At 41.6% G+C, this 19,678-nt stretch overlaps 1 protein-coding gene across 2 annotated transcripts in view; it reads left to right on the forward strand.

Annotated features, from left to right (window-relative positions):
- dennd4c (DENN/MADD domain containing 4C) overlaps window positions 1–19,678 on the forward strand; it is a 108,977-nt gene that overhangs the window by 55,373 nt on the left and 33,926 nt on the right. For both annotated transcript variants that reach the window (XM_060934932.1, XM_060934939.1), the window contains exons 3-15: window positions 1,912–2,164; window positions 2,298–2,367; window positions 4,603–4,772; window positions 5,075–5,316; window positions 5,474–5,540; window positions 7,243–7,301; window positions 8,013–8,157; window positions 11,225–11,400; window positions 11,525–11,625; window positions 13,934–14,152; window positions 18,278–18,423; window positions 18,718–18,756; window positions 19,523–19,653. In XM_060934932.1, the coding sequence (XP_060790915.1) occupies window positions 1,912–2,164; window positions 2,298–2,367; window positions 4,603–4,772; window positions 5,075–5,316; window positions 5,474–5,540; window positions 7,243–7,301; window positions 8,013–8,157; window positions 11,225–11,400; window positions 11,525–11,625; window positions 13,934–14,152; window positions 18,278–18,423; window positions 18,718–18,756; window positions 19,523–19,653 (1,818 nt within the window). The remainder of the gene's footprint in view (window positions 1–1,911; window positions 2,165–2,297; window positions 2,368–4,602; window positions 4,773–5,074; window positions 5,317–5,473; window positions 5,541–7,242; window positions 7,302–8,012; window positions 8,158–11,224; window positions 11,401–11,524; window positions 11,626–13,933; window positions 14,153–18,277; window positions 18,424–18,717; window positions 18,757–19,522; window positions 19,654–19,678) is intronic.

Raw genomic sequence — 19,678 nt, forward strand, 5'->3', positions numbered from 1 at the left:
CATGTTTAATCAAGCGTAATGGTTTCAAATGTTTTTAAAATGACTGAAAGCTATACTGGGCGTCAAGGAATAATAATTTACCTGCTCAAACTTCACTCGAGTCTTTAGACTGTTCTCACAAATGTGTAAAAGACGGAAAAAAGTGCATCCTCGTTCAGCTCCGTAATGCTTGAATCGCATACTTGACCCATCACTGGCTGTTTTTGATATGTTAGTTGCAGTACATGTTCTTCACTTTGTTGTTCAAGGTTCTTTTGCACTACTTCTTCATAACTTATTATTATGAGCAGATTGAGCTGTTGCCAGATATGAATTAGAGTGCCTCCTCCTCAGATTGATTACCGTCTCCTGCTATGACCTTCGTTGTGATTTCGCGGTAAGCTTGTGTTATTGCCAGAATTTTTTTCAGTGAGGTAACCTACTGAAGGAGGTGTGAGGCAGCGACACGGGTGCTCTGCCACTGAGAAAAATGCATCGAGTTTTCAAACTTATTAAAACCCTTAACAGCGGTCTCTTTTTTTTTTTTTTTTTTTTTCTTTTCTATTCACTTCGTTAACCAATTATTCATCAACTAATAAATCTTTTGTTCATAATCTGAAGAGAATTCAGCTTGGCTTGAATAGCTCGTATTCAACAACTGATCGAACACAGAAGTTTTCCTCTGTATTACGGCAGAATTTCTGAAGACGACTAAAATTAAATGAAAAGTGCTTCATGATGATGATTTATTTCGAACTGTTAATACCACCTGAATAATGAAGGCTTCAGAAATCTCCTTCCAGAAGGAGAAATTGTTCTCCTTGTAGCTTTTCAGATAATCGTCGTGCCTACTCCCTCATTCTCACGTCAGATATGCTGAGGAATCTGAAGCTGGCCAGTTTCTCTCCTGGATACAGCTCTGGTTTAGAAGGTTTAAAAATGAGCTGTGTCGAATGTCCTCGCTATTATTGTGCACACACTCTTTTGTGCTTTTTGAGCTCGGTCATGAGCAAGTTCTCTCATCTCATTATCTGTAGCCGCTTATCCTGTTCTACAGGGTCGCAGGCAAGCTGGAGCCTATCCCAGCTGACTACGGGCGAAAGGCGGGGTACACCCTGGACAAGTCGCCAGGTCATCACAGGGCTGACACATAGACACAGACAACCATTCACACTCACATTCACACCTACGGTCAATTTAGAGTCACCAGTTAACCTAACCTGCATGTCTTTGGACTGTGGGGGAAACCGGAGCACCCGGAGGAAACCCACGCGGACACGGGGAGAACATGCAAACTCCACACAGAAAGGCTCTCGCTGGCCACGGGGCTCGAACCCAGACCTTCTTGCTGTGAGGCGACAGCGCTAACCACTACACCACCGTGCCGCCGTGGCTAGAATAATACTGCTTATTTTTGTCCCCCCCCCCGTGCAGTCTTAACTATGTACAGCAGTTGGTCAATTTTGGTTTTGTGCTTTATTAAAAAAAAAAAGTATTAAATGGACAATCTGTCAGATCGTCTCATGTGCACTGGAAATATTAGGTGACGAATGTACTTGTAATGAAAGGTCTTGTTGTAACTGTGGTGGCTGAAGTCAAGTGTTTTAGCAGTCATGTCCTCGCACTCTTCAGACTGAGTAGTGATGTGGAAGTAATGTAAAGTGTTCTGGATAAAGTGAGTCATGGCCTGCCAGCACCTCTCACATGACGATTGTTTAATTGTCAGATGTTCTCTTGAACTAGAACAGCTTTTGATTCCGCCACGAGGTGGACTCAAGCGCAGAAAGAAAATGGTTCAATGAAATTTTGATTAACCTACGCACTTCACCACTTTTCTCCAGCATGCTTTCATTATCGGCCTTTGTCATAAATCTAGTCCCTGGTTTTCCATTGCATCTTAGACCCTTGTGTGTGTGTGTGTGTGTGTGTCAGGGTGATGTATGAAGGGAAGGACAGGCTGATCCAGGGCTGCGAGGTGATCCAGGCCACACCGTACGGCCGTTGCGCTAATGTCAACAACAGCTCCGCTACATCACAGCGCATCTTCATCACGTTCCGTCGAGCACCACCCGTCCAGCCCCGCAACTCCCTGGCCGTTACTGACATCTGCGTGATAATCACAAGCAAAGGCGAGACTCCTCCACACACCTTCCTCAAGTTGGACAAGAACCTCAACTGTGGCATGGTGAGACCTCGCAGAGAGAGTGTTATTTTTGAGTGGTATTGGTAATACTGATACTGTGCATTTTGTGTTAGGAGAGCATAACCTGATACCTGTGACCTGATGGTGTCTCCTTTTTACTTTATTTCATTCCCAGTGGGGTTCCAGTGTGTACCTGTGCTATAAAAAGTCAGTTTCCTCTTCCAACTCGATCGCCTATAAAGCGGGTAAGTCCCTGTTTTCGGTTGTTTTATATCGGTCATTTCTGTTTATTTTACTCAGCCTTAGCATTTGATGTGATCAGAACTCAATCTGCCTTACATAGCTAACACCCTGCCAGCCTCCTCTTTGTAGTAAGCGCCTTAAATGGCATATTCTGGAACAATTTCGTTTTTTTTTTTTAATAGGAAAGTATGTCCCTTTTATACACTCATCCAGAAGGGTAATTTTGCACAAGGCCATCTGTCTACAGCAGAAAAAAATAAAACACATCTGGAAAAATCCCAAGGGAGTCTGGAACCAGATTCGTGACGTCACCTGCGGAAGCGCCAGCAGGCTGCGCGAGCTTTGCACGGTTTCAGTGCACAGCCTGTGTAGACCAAGTGCTCCCATTTCTCTCACATTGTCCGGTCTTTTGGGAAACGATGAGTCCTAATCCCATCAAGATTGGTGTTGCTACACCCTCCTACGATACATCTGTTAACCATTTTAATAATTATGCGATAATGTTGAAGAAATTTGCAGAAAACCACCAGGTCGTTTTCTCATAAACAAACCAGCGCTGGGGTAGGATTCAGAGGGAGGCGTCCCGCACGCGACGTCACGAAAATCAGTGTTTGCTGGGAAATCCAAACGCCAAGTTTTTTCAGAGGCGGACCAATTCGCCTCAAATGGCTTGATTTCAACTGAATTTTTCTGGTATTGCGCAAGGTAAAAAAAAAATTTGCACAAAATGTGACAGATATTTGACCAAAGTTTAATATAAAATAGAAGAATTACATTGATCTTGCTCCTGAATTTACCCGCGATATGCACTTTAAAGGTGCGCATCATCTCAGGCTGAGGTTGGCAGGAGGGTGAATTTTGTCAGGGAGCAAACCGTTCTTCAAAATAGTACAGTGATTCAGTGTAAGGAAGCCTGCGGATGGCTCTGTGCTGCAGTTTTGAGCTTGTGTAATCAAATTAATCTGACCTTTTATATTCAAAGAAGCAAAACATGACGCTGTTTGTTCAAGTAGATGTCAAGAAATGGGGGCAGTACGTCCTACTTCTGAATAGATCAAGTGTCATCAACAGCAGATCGCACTCTGTGGTAATGCACAACCAGTAAAGTATTTAAGCAGGAAAAAAAAAAAACCAAGCACTGGGAAAACACTGTAGTAGAATTTAGTAAATGCAATAACACTGGCTGTAATTCAGCTAGTCGAGTTTTAAACTGCACGTATTAATGTAAATAATTTGCCTGAAGTCAGCCCCTTGAGAAAGGAAAGCGTTTTCAGGCTTCGTTGGATTTTTATTTTATTTACCCTCTCTGGTCTGATTAGTTACCCAGCATTGCTTGTTTTAAAAGCATCAGAAGATAAATGATGGCATTCAGATAACCAGGTTAAGCAAGAAATGTAGCTGGAATTTTGCAGATTTTATTAAAATACCCGTGTGTGTGTGAGATGTTTTTAAAGCTACTCCATTCTCATGCAGTAAAAGGCGTTCATTTTCTTTTATTTAAGTTATATTATAGTCTTTTGAATTATAGAGAATGCCTTGTGTTCGCCTCGGTTTCTTTCATCAGAGAGCTTTACGGTGTTGCGTACACACTGACAATGAGAGACCTACTGTACATGACTTGATATTATAGTCTTGCCCTTTCATACTATTAAAGCATAGTTAAAATTCATCGAGAACACAGCTCAAGTCTTTATCTTCACACTGCCTTACTTCCTGTCAAGTGTGGTCTTGTTAATCTTTAAAAGACAGGACTTCCTGACTGCCCTTATATTTGCTTCTCACTTTTTTTTTTTTTAAATTCCAATGAGTGATATCCATGACTAAGTACCACCAACTACCTGAGACTAGCCTTAATTCAAATAAGGAAAAGATATATATCTTTTGTGTCATTCTACTGTGTTTAACGATTGTCGGCACTCCTATTTATATATAGCGATTTATATTATGTGTTGTTGCTTGTGAGGTGACGAAATGATAAATGGGTTCAGCTCGTTTTAAGGGCCAAATTGTTTATTTTATCCATCCAAATAAGATTCACAGTGGGTGAAATGCTCGGTGCATGAATAATCTTCAAGTATGTTTAATATGAATAAACTGTCTCATTTGTTTCATACGTTGCGCTGATAAGCGAGGCAGGATTTCAAAAACATTTCATCTGCTAGTGTAGTTGATAAGCTCAGAAGCCACAATGTTATTCTGGCTGTCGGAGTTCTGAGAGCTCTTTTTCTTCCCACCAGGTCTGATCTTTCGCTACCCAGAGGAAGATTATGAATCATTCCCCCTTTCTGAGTCGGTGCCTCTGTTCTGCCTTCCCATGGGGGCCAAGATTGAGTGCTGGGCTCCCAGTACACGCTACCCCTTACCCGTCTTCTCTACATTCGTCCTAACCAACTCCTCTGGGGAAAAGGTAGAATGTTACTCCTTGTCCAGAAAGAAAGGTTTTTATTCACGCACTCATTGTGAAAATGCATTAATTTTCAGTCCGTTACTTGTTATGCAAGGTATTTAGTGTCTGGTAAAACATCCTAGCCTGACAAGAAAAGGGAATCCACTAAGAATAAAGTATTCGTTGCGGTTGTTGTTCAAGAAAGTTAAATCTCTATAAAAATCAAACTCTGTACTGAGACCTGTTGGACCTTTTCAGCTATCTACCGTACCAGGACCTTCTAAATCCTTTCATAAGGTCAGACTTTGCCTCAATTTCTTCAGGTCTATGGTGCAGCCATCCAGTTCTACGAGCTCTACCCAGCAGATAACCTGACTGAGAAACAAAAGATCCAGCTTGGACTCCTCACAACTGTGGACAAGAAGCCCATTCCCAATCGCACGGTCAACACCAACAAGTGCATCTGTCTGCTGTCTCGCTGGCCCTTCTACCAAGCTTTCAAGGACTTCCTCCGGTTCCTCTACAAACTCTCGGTCAATAGCGTCAACCCTCTGCCTATTGAGAAGTAAGAGAATAGCGGTCCTGTGGGATTTCTGGTTTGAATTAGTCAGACAGCCTTTTGTTATCTGTGAACTGTCTAAGAATTAACAAGAGTCACTGGCTTTGCACTGGAACATGCATTAACCTGTTTGGCTTTTTTTTTCCCTCTCCTCCTGTTTCAGACACATCTCCCATTTCATGCACAATGTGCCCTTTCCCTCTCCACAGAGACCCAGAATACTGGTCCAGGTATGGCTGCTAATTCCATGTTATTCCTAACATATATAGGGTTTATATATAAATCTTATTCCAAAAAAGTTGGAACACCTGTAAATTAAAAACAGAATATGAAAATTTGCAAATCATGGAAACCATATATTTCATTGAAAATTGTACAATGACTCATTTAAATGTTGAAACTGACAAATCATTGGTGGTGGTTTTTTTTTAAAAATACATACTCATTTTGATCTTAGTGCTAGCAATACGTTTTGAAAAAGTTGGAACAAAAGACTGCACATGTTGTGTAATGTTTATTAAAAAAGAAAAAAAAATAATTCAGCGAATTGGCAATAGGTCAGTAACATGACTGGGTATAAAAAGAGCATCCCAGAGAGGTGGAGTCTCTCAGAAGTAAAGATGAGGAGGGGTTCACCACTCTGTAAAAGACTGCGTGGGCAAACCGTGCAACAATTTAACGTTCCTCAATGTAAAATTGCAAAGAATTTGGGGATCACATCATCTATGGTACATAATATGATGAAAAGATTCAGAGAATCTGGAGAAATCTCTGTATGCAAGAGACAAGGCTGAAAACTGACAGTGGATGCCTGTGATCTTCAGGCCCTCAGGTGACACTGCATTAAAAGCAGACACGTGTCTGGAGTGGAAATCACTGTATGGGCTCAGGAACACTTCAGAAAACCATCGTCTATGAAAACAGTTCATTACTGCATCCACAAATGCAAGTTAAAACCAAATATAAACAATATCCAGAAACACCGCCACCTTCTCTGGGCCTGAGCTCTTTTACGATGGATGGAGGCAAAGTGGAAACTTGTCCCAAGGTCTGACAAATCAAAAGTAGACATTCTTTTTAGAAATCACGGACACCACGTCCTCCAGGCTAAAGAGGAGAGGGACCATCCGGCTTGTCATCAGTGCGTAGTTCAAAAGTCAGCATCTGTGATGGTATGAGGGTACATAAGTGCACATGACATGGGTAGCTTGTACATCTGGGAAGGCATCTGCAATGCTGAATGACGTATACACGTTTTGGAGCAATATGCTGCCATCCAGACAAAATCTTCCTTCTTTCAGCAAGACAATGCCAAACTGCTTTCTGCACATATTAAAACTGCACGGCTCCGTAGTAAAAGAGTTTGGGTGCTAAACTGGCCTGCTACAGTCCAGACATGTCTCCCATTTAAAACATATGGTGCATTATGAAGCACAAAATATGACAAAGGAGACCCTGAACTGTTGAGCAACTGAAATTGTGTATCAGGCAAGAATGGGACAACATTTCTCTTTCAAAACTACAGCAATTGGTCTCCTCAGTTCCCAAATGTTTAGTGTGTTGTTAAAAGTAGAGGTGATGCAACACAATGGTAACCATGCCCCCGTCCCAACTTTTTTGAAATGCGTTGCTGATATCAAATTCAAAACGAGTATATATATTTTTTCAAAACACACTAGAATTTATCATTTTTGACATTTGACATGTCTTTGTACTATTTTTCAATGAAATATAGGGTTTCCAAGATTTCCAGTCATTGCATTCTGTTTTTACAGTTTAGCGTCTCAAATTTTTTTAGATTTTGGGTTGTGATTTGTATGCAATAGTAGGGAATCATAAGGTGGTGAGACCATCAACTGATGACTTGCGTCAGTTTCTTGTTTTGACAACATTTTAAGATTTTTTTTTTTCCTTTTTCCCCCTATTCTTTAGCTCTCAGCACATGACAGCTTAATGCTGTCCCAGCCTGTATGTACACCTTTACCACTGAGGTAAGTTGACAGTTACGTCATGGGGTTTTGTTTTTTGTGGGGGGTGTTTATTTTATTTTATTTTTTTTGCAGCTGTGAACTGTGGTTGTGATGGTGCTGCTGTTTGTGTTTTCTAAAAAAACAGTGACCCTTTTTCCGAAACGCTTGCATAGGCAAATGTGACCTTTTCTGCCTGTTCCAACATTTAAACTTTCCATCTATTTAAACTCGAGCTTAATGCAAAACACATTCATACTTCTGTCAGTATAAGAGAATTTTTATGAGCTTTGCAACACGCGCGCACACAAAAAAAAAATATATATTATGCACATGCAAAAAATTGCTTGCCAGGGAATGTGTCGGAGAGCTGGTCAGGCTGGTTTTGAAAAGCATAAGCAACAGTTTGAAGTACAACAGTTCGGATGTTTTGCTTTTGTGGTAGGGTGAGCCAAAGTTTAGGGAAGGAATTGCTGACTCCAAGTCTCCACTGGGTGCAGCTGTTCCACTCTCCTTTCTGGAATATGTATTCAGTGTGTGCTGTGTCTCAGTAATGAAACGGAGGACAAGTTGCCACGTCAAAGCTGTTTGTAGATGTGTGTGTGTGTAGCATTACACAAGGTTGTGGTATGTTAGCTTAAAGAGATGATTGTAGTGATGTCAAATGTCTGTCTGTTGTGATGGGTTCTCTCCCCCCAAATCTCCATCTTAATTCCTTTCACTCCTCTCCCACAGTGGTGCAGACTACAGCACTCTGCTAACTAACCTGGGCCCAGACAACTGTGCCACGCTGCTGCATTTCGTCCTGCTGGAGAGCAAGATACTACTGCACTCCCTCAGACCAGCTGTATTGACTGGTGTAGCTGAGGCAGTGGTGGCGGTGAGTTGTGTCTGTGTGGGTTACAGCTTATATTCAGTATCTTTTGGACCTGAAGACGATTCATGCCTCTATGGTATAAGCAGTTAACTATTCTATATTTATACTAGTGCTGTCAAGCGATTAAAATATTTAATCGCGATTAATGTCGCGACTGTCATAGTTAACTCGCGATTAATCGCAATTTAATCGCACATTTTTGTCACATGAAAAACCATTGTAATTCTCTTATCAGCATAAAGTGAATGGGCTTGCTCACCGTTTGAACTACGGGGGTACTCGGGGGATCCGAGATCCCCTGAAACAGACATGAGATCCCTTGAAAACATGATTTGGGAAATGTTGGGGGGGGGGGGTCTCTAAAATATTGGCAAAATGATGTTTATTGACATAGCAATCGTGTGTAACTGGAAGCATTTGCATATCCGAAGTGAGCGCGCGATGGAGAGCCGCGCTCTGAGACAAGCGCAAGCACCCCCCACCCCACCCCACCCCCCCAAGGGAAAAAAAGGGACCCCCCGAAAATATCGGCATAGTTCGAACACTGGTTGTACCAATGGTTATTTATTTATTTATTTATTTATTTTATTATTATTGCAGAGCATAACACGTCTTGTCACAGCCACTGCAAAGTCGGGCTGGAGCCGCCGATGGGAAAACGAAACCTAAGCCGAGCACCGTGGCTCTTCGTCCCGAGGCGCGGGGGCTAGCGCGCCCTGCCCGCACTGGTTCTTTGGGGGGAGGGCAGAGGACTCTGGCTGTGCAGGGCGTGGCATTACAGTCTAGCTGCTATCGTTTTTCTAAGCAAAGTCTATGTTCCAAGTTCCTGGCAGTTTCAAAAGCTTATGAAAAACCTACATCATGTCACAGAGGGTTAATCTCGCGATAAAAAAAATTATCGCCGTTAAAATTGAGTCAAGTTAACGCGTTAATAACGCGACATTTTTGACAGCACTAATTTATACACAATATGAAGTACAACAGAATAGCATTTAAAATTTAATCAAGTATGAGAATTTCATGAAGATGTGATTGGACTATAGTGGTTTGTGTGTGTTTTTATAGGGGTTGTTGCGTGTACACGTTGCTGCAGTTATCGTGGCAGCAGTATAAAGCATAAAGTCGTGCAGGTACAGGTCAGGAGCATCAGTTTTTGTTCATATCAAACATCGGAATGGAGGCAAAACGTGAACTCGGTGACTTGAACTGGCATGGTGGTTGGTGTTCGATGGGCTGGCTTGAGTATTCAAGAAACTGCTGAGCTTCTGGGATGTTGATGCACAACACTCTCTAGAATGCTCCAGTGAGCAGCGGTTCTGTGGGTGGAAACGCTTTTTGTTGATGTGAGAGGTCGGAGAAGAATAGCCAGACTTGTTCACACTGACAGGAAGTCTACAATGAAAACGTGTCAGACTTTGAGGAGGATGGGCTGCAACAGCAGAAGACCACATCAGGTCTGACGGGAGAACTATACTTCCACAGACACAGTGCGGTGGACGTGTGACGTGTGTGCACGCATGACCTGTGCAGATAACGTGCACGTGTGAAACTGACCATGCAGCAGTACACCCATCCAGTAGGTGGGAGTAGCCACAGATGGTGACCAGGTAGTCAAAGTGTGAAGTAGGGAATGTTTTAAACAATTTTAGAATTGGTTTTTCTTCCTCTTGTCTCCTTCTTTTTCTTCAAACATCAGCATGAAACATGCTGGTTTTTCTTCTCTCGAGATCACCATATTGCGCACACCCACACATGCCGTGCGTGTGTGTTTTTACTCCCCTCCTGGCCAAAAGGCCAGAAGGGGGATTATGTCGTGACAATGTCCGTCCGTCGCGGGAAGGGTGCTCACCTTCTGAAATGAACTCCTCTCACAATTTTTGGAGGAATTTCACGAGACTTGACAGGATTCTTTGTTATATATCAGTACTACGCAGATTGTAATTAAATTAAATTCCGTCACGTTTTACCAGAGGTTACAGCCCTTGATTACCAAACTTGTATTTTGACACTTTCATGAGGGTGTATTAAGCACTTGTAGCATAGATATAGTTGCCAGCGGGGGATGTTGTGCTGTCCGAGCACTCGTTATCATCTTGTTCTTTTGAGGGATTGTCCTACTTTCAGACCATGCCCTTTGCCACCCCTGATAAGTGTGTGGGGGCGGGTATTACATTAAAGTCATAGTGCGCACGTGTTCAACTTATGCACTGAGACGTGCTCACAACAGTAGAAAATAGAGCATACTTTAGAGACAGCCATGTACAGCGGGAAAGCCATGGCATAATGGTTAGAGAAACTGCTTTAGTACCAAAAAAAAGTCACTGGTTCAATTCCCTGGACCAGCAAGAATGGCTGAAGTGCCCTTGAGTAAGAAACCTAACCCTCAGCTACTCCCCAGGCTGCTCTGGGTATGTTGTACATAGCTCTGGATAAGACCGTCTGCTAAATACCTGTAAAGTAATATGCAATGAGACACCCGTGCGCATGTCTGTGCCCGTTTTGTGAAAAAGCTGTGTCCGTGGAACTATACTTCCCCCATAAGGCTACAGTGGGCGCAGGCTCAACAAAACTGGACAGTTGAAGATTGGAAACTCACCACCTTGCCTGATGAATCTCGATTGCTGCTGGGACATGCGGATGGTAGGGTCAAAATTTGGTGTCTGCAGAATCCGTAGAGCCAGCTTGCTGTGTGTCAACAGTTCAGGCTGCTGGTGGGATAATGGTGTGGGGAATCTAACAAAACTGCTTCCAGGAACATGAGTGAGTTCAGAATACTTCAATGGCCTCTGCTGTCAGCAGATCTGAATAGAGAACCTTTGGGATGTGGAAGAACAAGAGAGTCACAGTGTGAATATGCAGCTGAAAAATCCGCAGCAATTCATTGATATGATCCTGTTACCATGGAGTAAAGCCATGTGTTAATGTCAAATGGTTTTCTTCAGGTGTATAAAAGACACCGTTTCCCACTGACCCTATGTGTGCAGTTGAGGGAGTGTGTTCTATAAATCTCTATACTGTCTGCAGAGAAAGATGATGATTGATGTTTCCATCCGTCTATCTCCCCTTCCAGATGATCTTCCCTTTCCAGTGGCAGTGTCCCTATATCCCTCTGTGTCCTCTCTCTCTGGCTGGGGTTCTGAATGCACCCTGTCCTTTCATTGTCGGCGTGGACTCCAGATACTTTGACCTTTATGATCCCCCACCTGATGTGGTTTGTGTGGATCTGGACACCAACACTATCTACCTGTGAGTTCTGCGGAAACTGTAAAAACCCTTAAAAACTACTTTATGATCAGCAGCTAGTAACAGTGGCAACAGTGTTGGCATTTCGGTGTTATCAGTCTAATACCATTTTTTAATCTTGGAATAGGTCTGATGAGAAGAGGAACTCTAGCTGGAAGAATCTTCCAAAGAAGCCTTGCAAGAGTTTGATTAACGCGCTGATCAACCTGCACCACCAGCTTAATATTGGTAAGAAGGTTCTGTAACTCTTCACCTAGAAGGACCTTAATCTGATCACTTATCTCGCTAAATATGGTATCTGGGTTATGACAGGATCAGACGCTAAGGTCTGTGTATAGCCGGCTGCTTTTAATCATTTAAGTGGTAACTGTCCGGTAGAAGTAAGTCCAGACGACTGACTACGTTTTGCCACTTATCCCAGAGCCAGGGTACATAAACTAAACTATAAAGTCCAGGTAAACACATCCAGATAAGCAACTAATGTAACAGAGTGGCAATAAATTTTTTTTTTTTTAATGCTTAACCACTACTTACTAGATTATAGCTATAAATAACCTCCTCAGAAGTGGTTATGGTTTTCTTTCGAAGTGGCACTTCTGCTTTTGACGAGTGCCAAAGAAGTTGACTTGGGGAAAATAAACATAGGTTTCTCTCTCTCTCCTACTTATGTTTAAATATGTAGTGTATTGTTGCTCACTTTTCCTTAAACAAGCAATGTCATCAGTTTACTAATCAGACCAGAGAGGGGAAATAAAATCCATGCAAACTTGCTTTTCTGCATCTAGCTCTATAGCTGAGGCCATTATTAAAAAATGTTCTGTTTCTGGTCCACCGGCCGGGTGAGTGCCGTTTGTGTGGGTGAAATTTTTTTTTTTTTAACGCCCTTTTTTGGACATTTTTTTCGGGTTTGTAAATCTAAAATCGAACTTGACATTTCCCAGGGCTTTCCACTAAGGCTCATACTAGCCAGCCATGACAAACAAGTAGCCAGCCGGGGGGGGAGTAAACACCAAAATAAACTCCTGTGCACGCAGTTCCCAGGATTAAATGTATTTTCCACAGACCATTTATTTATTCACTTTACTAAAATACAAAGTAAAATGGCAGTAAATCATCTTTCTTTTCTTGCATATTGCATCATGAGGCATTCCTGGCTTGTAAATCTCTTATTTTCGGTGCATGACACATTCACGCAGCTGAGCATGCTATGAATTAACAACGACAACGGTCTGCAGTGGGGCTACACAATTACACACTCAGCAAACATTTCTCCATTTGTGTATGAAAATACACTCCAACCACTCAGTTTGGTTTCATTTACAACCAATGGTGTCTTTTGATGCCAGCACGTAATTGAACGAGAGAAGACTGGTTTACCGGAGACAAAATAAGCGTTATCTCTGCTTCTGTTCCCTCCGACAGCCCCGACACACTAGGCTACTGCCTCCACCGAGTGCGCGCGCGCACACCGCATGTCGGGGCCGCGGATGAGTTACTCTCCCTTGATCAATGAAGTCGGCGGGGAATTTGTGGTTATTATCGGTACGAACAGCGCGAATCACAACTTAAATGAGTGCGGTTCAGTTTGACATTATTGTCAGTCCGTTAGATAAACATTTAATTTTATTAAAATCAAAAATTAATATTTAGAGCCTGTGGGCTACAAAAATAAGTCATTAAAGTAGCCGGCTGGACTTAATTGTGTAGTCGGCTGTACGGCCGGCAGCCGGCGCTTGTGGAAAGCCCTGCATTCCGCGCAGAATATAGAATTGAATCAGCTCTGCGCATGCGCCGTGCGGCACAAAAAAATGTCAGCCACCATGAAGGAAGGAGATCCGGAGTTTTCAAACATTTGCTTAAATATGAAATCGCAAAATGGTATTCTAGCGAACAACAAAATAGTAAAGATTCAGAAAAACAAATCATTCAGTGATCATTTTAATAGTGTAATTTCATCCGAACTAGGCCTAACGCTCGATTTAGAACTACAAAAAGTCCGTGTGTTGGACATTTTAAGTACCTTTGTACAAGTTTTGCAAATGTTGCAGTCTGCATTTAAAATGCTAACTTAAAGTTTTTGTACAAGTTTCAGTTGATTAAACTGTCATATTTTATTTGTCTGCTTTTGTAATAAAAAAAAAAGTACTGAAAGAAAAAGCAAACACAGCATTGCGATTTCTTATCCATCCATACATGTATAAAAAAAAAAATCCCTCCCTCCCGACTGAATTTTTTTGCTCACCCGGTGGACAGGAAACGGATTTTTTTTTAAGGATGGCCTGATGTTGCTAGCCTTGTAGCTAGTCTCTGGTCCAATGAGCTGCCTTCAGCTAAATAACGTACGTGTAATTAATGCACGTGTTTGGGTAGGCCGCAACAGAGGAACTGCTACAGAAGTGGCACTGTTTTGTGTTCAGAAAACGGTTGTGGAACTACAGCCAGTTCTTTTCCATTTCCCTTTTACCACTTTTTGTTGTACAGTATGTTTGATGAAGGCCTACTAACTAACTAACGCTGATGTATATGACTGTCCCAGTGAGGCGGACAGCCCCAGAAGGCTTGGCAGTAGAGATGACCCCGATGGAGGCTGACTTCACATGGCATAAAAAGATGACTGCTCTCGAGATGGAGATTCAGGAGGCCTTCCTGCGCTTCATGGCCTCAATATTAAAGGGCTATCGATACTACCTCAAACCCATCACCGAGGCGCCCTCTGATAAGGCCACTGCCGCTGACTCCCTCTACGATCTGCAGGGTAACAAAAAAAAAACTCAAACATGAGATTTGGTTAATGTTACCTGTTAGTTTGTGGAACTTGAGGTATGACTGTTGCTCTTACTTCAAAAGGCAGGAGAAAACTTTTATAGGTAAAGCTGCATATATGTGGACACCTAGCCATCACACCCATACATGTGTGTTGAACGTCCCATTCCAGATTTGGACCCTTCTTTGCTGCTGTTATTATAACCTCCACTCTTCTGGCAAGGCTTTATGCTAGATTTTGGAATGTGGCTGTGGGGATTTGACCATTCCGCCACAAGAGCATTGGTGAAGTCGGTGACTGGTGTTGGGCGAGGAGGCCTGGGGCCCAGTTGATGTTCCACTTTATCCTGAAGGTGTTAAGTGGGGTTGAGGTCAGGGCTATGTGCATTAACACTTGAGTTCTTCCACTCAAACCTCAGCAAACCATGTCCTTATGGATCTCACACTGTTATGCTGGAACAGGTTTGGGCCTTTTTGTTCCAATGAAGGGAAATCTTAAAGCTACAGCGTACAAAGACATTCTATTCGATTATGTGCTTTGCGGCAGCAGTTTGGGGAAGAACCACATGTGGGTGTGATGGTTAGGTAGGTCCATGTACTTTGGTCATATAGTATATGAGATGAAAGTAATATATTAAATAATTTGATGACCGATCAAGCAATCTTGCAAGTGTAGATCAGGTCAGACTTTATTATTTTTGTAAGGCACTCCCTGTGTCAGAAATCGCTCACTATGCACAGGAGTTCGCCGTTTTGTAGTGCTGTCCGACTGTACGGTGAGAATTACAGTATTACACCCTATACAGTGCACGCAAAGTATCCCAAAATGCATCATGAAAAGTAGTGTACAACCAATGGTTACTAACCAAGCACTATATCCCATCATGCATTGCGATTTGTTTGGGGGGGTAAATGGACAGAGGAAGAAATGCATTATAAACGGATATTAAAGTCCAATTAAAAATGGTAAGAGAATAGAAAAAAAGCTAAACTAGAATAAGACAGATAAAATGCAAGAATAAAAGTTACAGTGCAGAGCGAAGAATTAATCAAAAGCCTCAGATATGATTTGATAAAAGGCAGCAGCAAAGAAGTCTTCAGCCTTGATTTAAAAGAACCGAAAGATGCAACAGACACAAAGTACTTTTGTATTTTATCAATGTGCGAAAAATGCACTCAGTATAATAAGCACAAAAATATATGCATGGGGGCATCGTGGCTCAGGTGGATAAGGCGCCATACCATAAATCCGGGGACCCGGTTCGATTCCGGCCCGAGGTCATTTCCCGATCCCTCCCCGTCTCTCTCTCCCGCTCATTTCCTGTCTCTACGCTGTCCTATCCAATAATAAAGGTGAAAAAAGCCCCAAAAAAATCTTTAAAAAAAAAATATATATGCATGTATTTTTATTATTTTGAAAACCCACCAGCCGACTGATCTGACATGATTTAATTGTACGACAGTAATGACGTAACGGCGTGGCGGAGTAGCGTCCAAAAGCGTTTCTTCATTTTACCAATGAGCTCATTATATAGTCCTCTATATAGAATTCCCTAGATGGTGCGTAGGAAGTAGTGAAATGAGGGTGATTTCTGGATATAGCCACTGTGTTTTATTGTAAGGCATCCAGTGTGTATATATTTAAAAAAAAAAACCCTATGCCAAATCAAATATGCGAATCATGATCCGCTGTGGCGACACCTAATGGGTGAAGCCAAAAGATGATGATGACGGACTTTTTTTGGACAAGTACATGGAGGTTGAATTGAAAGCATAATAACTGCGCGTTACAATTTCACATGCTGCTTATGTTTTAATTGAAGTATAATGACTAAAGACTTTTGTGAAAACATTTAAAAAATGTAAAAGATTCCAGCATTTCTTTGTTTAGTTTGTTTTATAAACTATAAGTTTAAAGAACAGCAGTCACATGCAAATATAATTTTAATCTCTCCTGTTATTTTGTATATTTCTGGTTTTGTATCATTTGGGTCACTGATTGGCTCCAGTTTTCCTGATGGTGGTGAATTTCTTTCATGGTCAGATACGGCTGTCTGTCTCACTTCCCCATGTTGTGGGTTTCATTGGAACAAAAACAAAAATTCCACATTTACACATGGGACCAATTGCACTAGGCCTAGTTTTCGTGACCTTTGGGATTGTGAAAGGCACGAATACAAAGTTTTTCTTCTTTTTTCTTTTTTTTTTTTATCGTCGTCTTTGTTTTAGCAGTACTTGCTGAATTCCAGATCACACCTCACTACATATTTCTGTTGCACTACTAAATGTAGTTAACATTCAAAGCTGTGACTGGTTAAAATACAATGAGCGATTTGGACGTCTTAGTAACACAATCTGCAGGATTCATTTGGAAACCTGTAATTATAAACTCCATGCTACTCATTAGGGTGCATCAGTTGCCCTCACTTTCATAAAATCTGATGCATTTTTGTTTGGGTGTTCCTTTTCACCAATAAAGACATCCTGTACAATTTTTTGACCATATTTAAAAGTCTAATGGTGGCACCATGAGGTTCATTTTTTGCCAAAAAACGCTTATTTTATGTTTTCGCGTAAGGTTTGAATCACAATGTTGGACTCCATTTATTGATTTCTTGTGAGCCAGAGATCATGTTAAGAACCTTTGCAAGGGATTGAGAAGCATTAATGTGATTCATAATACATTTGTATTGTTTAAAAGTAGTTGAACAATGATTCAATGAACAGCTAAAACTCACTGTGCTTGATAATATATAGAATATGTATGAAAAATGTGTATCTAAGATATTTGGTATACTCTATAAGGTGCCATAATGTTTCATGAAAAGTGATCGAAATTTTGTCATAAAAGTCATAAAATAGCAGCTTTTTCCATAACTTTGTAGCCTGGCAAGCCAGACTAAATGTGAAAATATTTAGTCTGGCCTCGCTCGTAGACATTTCCGACGGGTGTGGGAGGAACAACCCGCTGTCTTTCAAACTGTCTCTGTGCGTATAGGCCAACGCTCTGACCAATCAGCGCAACAGTGACTGTGACGTAGTCAGAGCGACAGAAAGCAGTGGGGGAGGCCTTGAAATAAATAATTTTTCAAAATGCGTATTAATTAATAAACAGGTTCTAGATATTAAGAAGTTTGGAGATAATGACCACAAGTTTGGAGTCTGTACCACATACACTCTTATTTTTTTCAAGTGTTTTTCAAGGGTTTGCTTAAACTGTTTTTGAGAGTTTTTATTTAGTGGTGTTTGGTGAAATAATTTCCCTTAAATTTAAAATAACGGGAAAATAAGAAACAATCAAAAAGTAATGTTTCAAAGCTGTTTATTAATTCTTCGTACTGCACAAACTAGCCCCATCCTTTTGGCTACGAGCGGAGCAGCTGGTAGATCAGACTTTTGCCATAGCCGGTCGGCAAAACAGCGAAAACGTCCTTCTTGAAAAGGAATGTGCGGAGAGCCTCTTCCTGCTCATGTTTCAACGAAAACTCCAAGTCTAATTCTTCTCAAACTGATTCCAAAGCGGAGTCAAACGCGCGCTGTTCACTAGCCGTAGCCATCTTTCCTGTTGTGCTTTCTCCAGCGTCGCGCAGCTTTGTCGTCACTCCTGCAAAAGCCCGTCCAAAGAATCCAAACAAAAACCTTGCGTTGTGATTGGCGGGCACGATTTGATGCTCGGGGTGTTTTGTTGATATGGTGCGAGGCTAGACCCACTCGCAGGCAAAAAATATTTTTGGCCGCTAGGCGGGTGGGTCTAGTTTACTAGGCTAATAACTTTGAGCTCCTGGTGCCACCATTAAACTTTTTGAATTTTGTCCAAATATTTCACCCAGTGTGTTTTCTTACCAAAAGGAACATAAAAACAAAAATGCATCATGATCAGAGGAACTTTTCATTTTTAGGGGGCAACTGATGCACCCTGCTACTCATTCTGTTGCAACAAATAAAATGCTTTTGTGTTATTTTAATCTTTAGCTTTGATGATGGTGCACGATAATGTATCCAGATTGCTCTGAAGCCATCTTTCTAGTCACTCTGTACTTTTCCAGTATTGATATCTTCTACAATAATACAGCTCAAGGCCCAGCATGACGTTGACGGTCTTGTTTTTCTGCGTCAGGATTTTTAAAGAGTCGGGATCGTGCTCACCAGAAGTTCTACTCCCAGCTCACCAAGACTCAGTTATTTATTCGTTTCATAGAGGAATGTACGTTTGTCAGCGACAAAGATACTGGCTTGGCCTTTTTTGACTACTGCATTGAAAAGGTATCTCTCTCACACACATGCACACTTCTTTGCCTTGGCACTTCAAACTGTTGTTGCCTCTGGCAACAGACAGAGATTTTTACCTTCACACTGAAGCTGCATATTTGTCCCCCTCTGTGATTTAAAAAAAAAAAAAAAGAACCACAACCTTTTATGTGACTAGAGTCACAACAAAGTAAAAACCGGGTTCTTTTGAGTAGTGTGATGTGTAAAGCACCTTCGTTTGTACCGTTATCATGGGTAACAGGGTTTCCTTTGATTTGATTTTGTTCCTCTCTCTCACTTCTCTCATAGCTTTTCCCATCTGATAAAGGAACAGACAAGGGCACAAAGGTGAGCCTCATTTCCCCTGAAAATTCCTTTTCACTAATCTGCCATCGTTATCCTGACAGCATAGTGCAATTAGCTGTTGTGCGGCTTATGAGGACAGAAAAAAATGGCAAGTTGAGCCTGGAGGCATAAAGGTTTTGACGGTGTTGGAAGGAGGAACTGCTCCTCGCTGCTGAACTGAGCACAGTTTTGGTGTTGAGCTTGTTCGAGACTCTCGGTAATGTAACCGGCTCCAGATCAGCTTTTCAGGAAGATTAAGGCCATATGCCGTTCATATGCAGTACCGTCGGTTTAATGGAGTAAATAATTAACTCTGCCATCTGCTGTTGGAAATGTTGACACATTGTTAACCTAAACACATTGAGCTGTAAAAGACATGGAAAGTCCCCGTGTCTTTTGGGGGAATTATTGATCGTTAAATCCCCACTCAGCATGCAAATATTGTTAGGAAATGAAAGTAATAATAATAAAGGTTTAGTTTTTCTTTGACCAAATGTATTTTACACGTGCACTTTTAACTTGTCAGGTTGTTTAGGATTTTCCCAGCACGAAGTAAAATCATTTAACAACTTGTCGATTTATTTGCCCATTGATATCAGTTCTTAGTGTTATACTTTTTTTGGGAAAGCAACGGTGAGTGCCAAAAAGACACTTATTATAATTACTGTATTGCTTAATAATGATTAACAACATTATTATTCGTGCAAACTTGGTTCTGGATGATGCTTCTGAAGCAGCTTTGTTTTAACTGGTCACTGCTTTCTGGCAGGTTGAAGGAGAGCTGTCAGAAGACACCAGGCTTGTAGAGCTGGATGAGTCTCAGAAGAGCGAGCACACTGTCTTTATCTTGCCTCCAGAGCCCCCTGCCGATGATGGCCCAGATCCTCCTCCAAAATACAGGTGTGCGTCTGACGTTTCACTTAAT

This window comes from Neoarius graeffei, chromosome 1, assembly GCF_027579695.1.
Source record: "Neoarius graeffei isolate fNeoGra1 chromosome 1, fNeoGra1.pri, whole genome shotgun sequence".
Taxonomy (NCBI): Eukaryota; Metazoa; Chordata; class Actinopteri; order Siluriformes; family Ariidae; genus Neoarius; species Neoarius graeffei.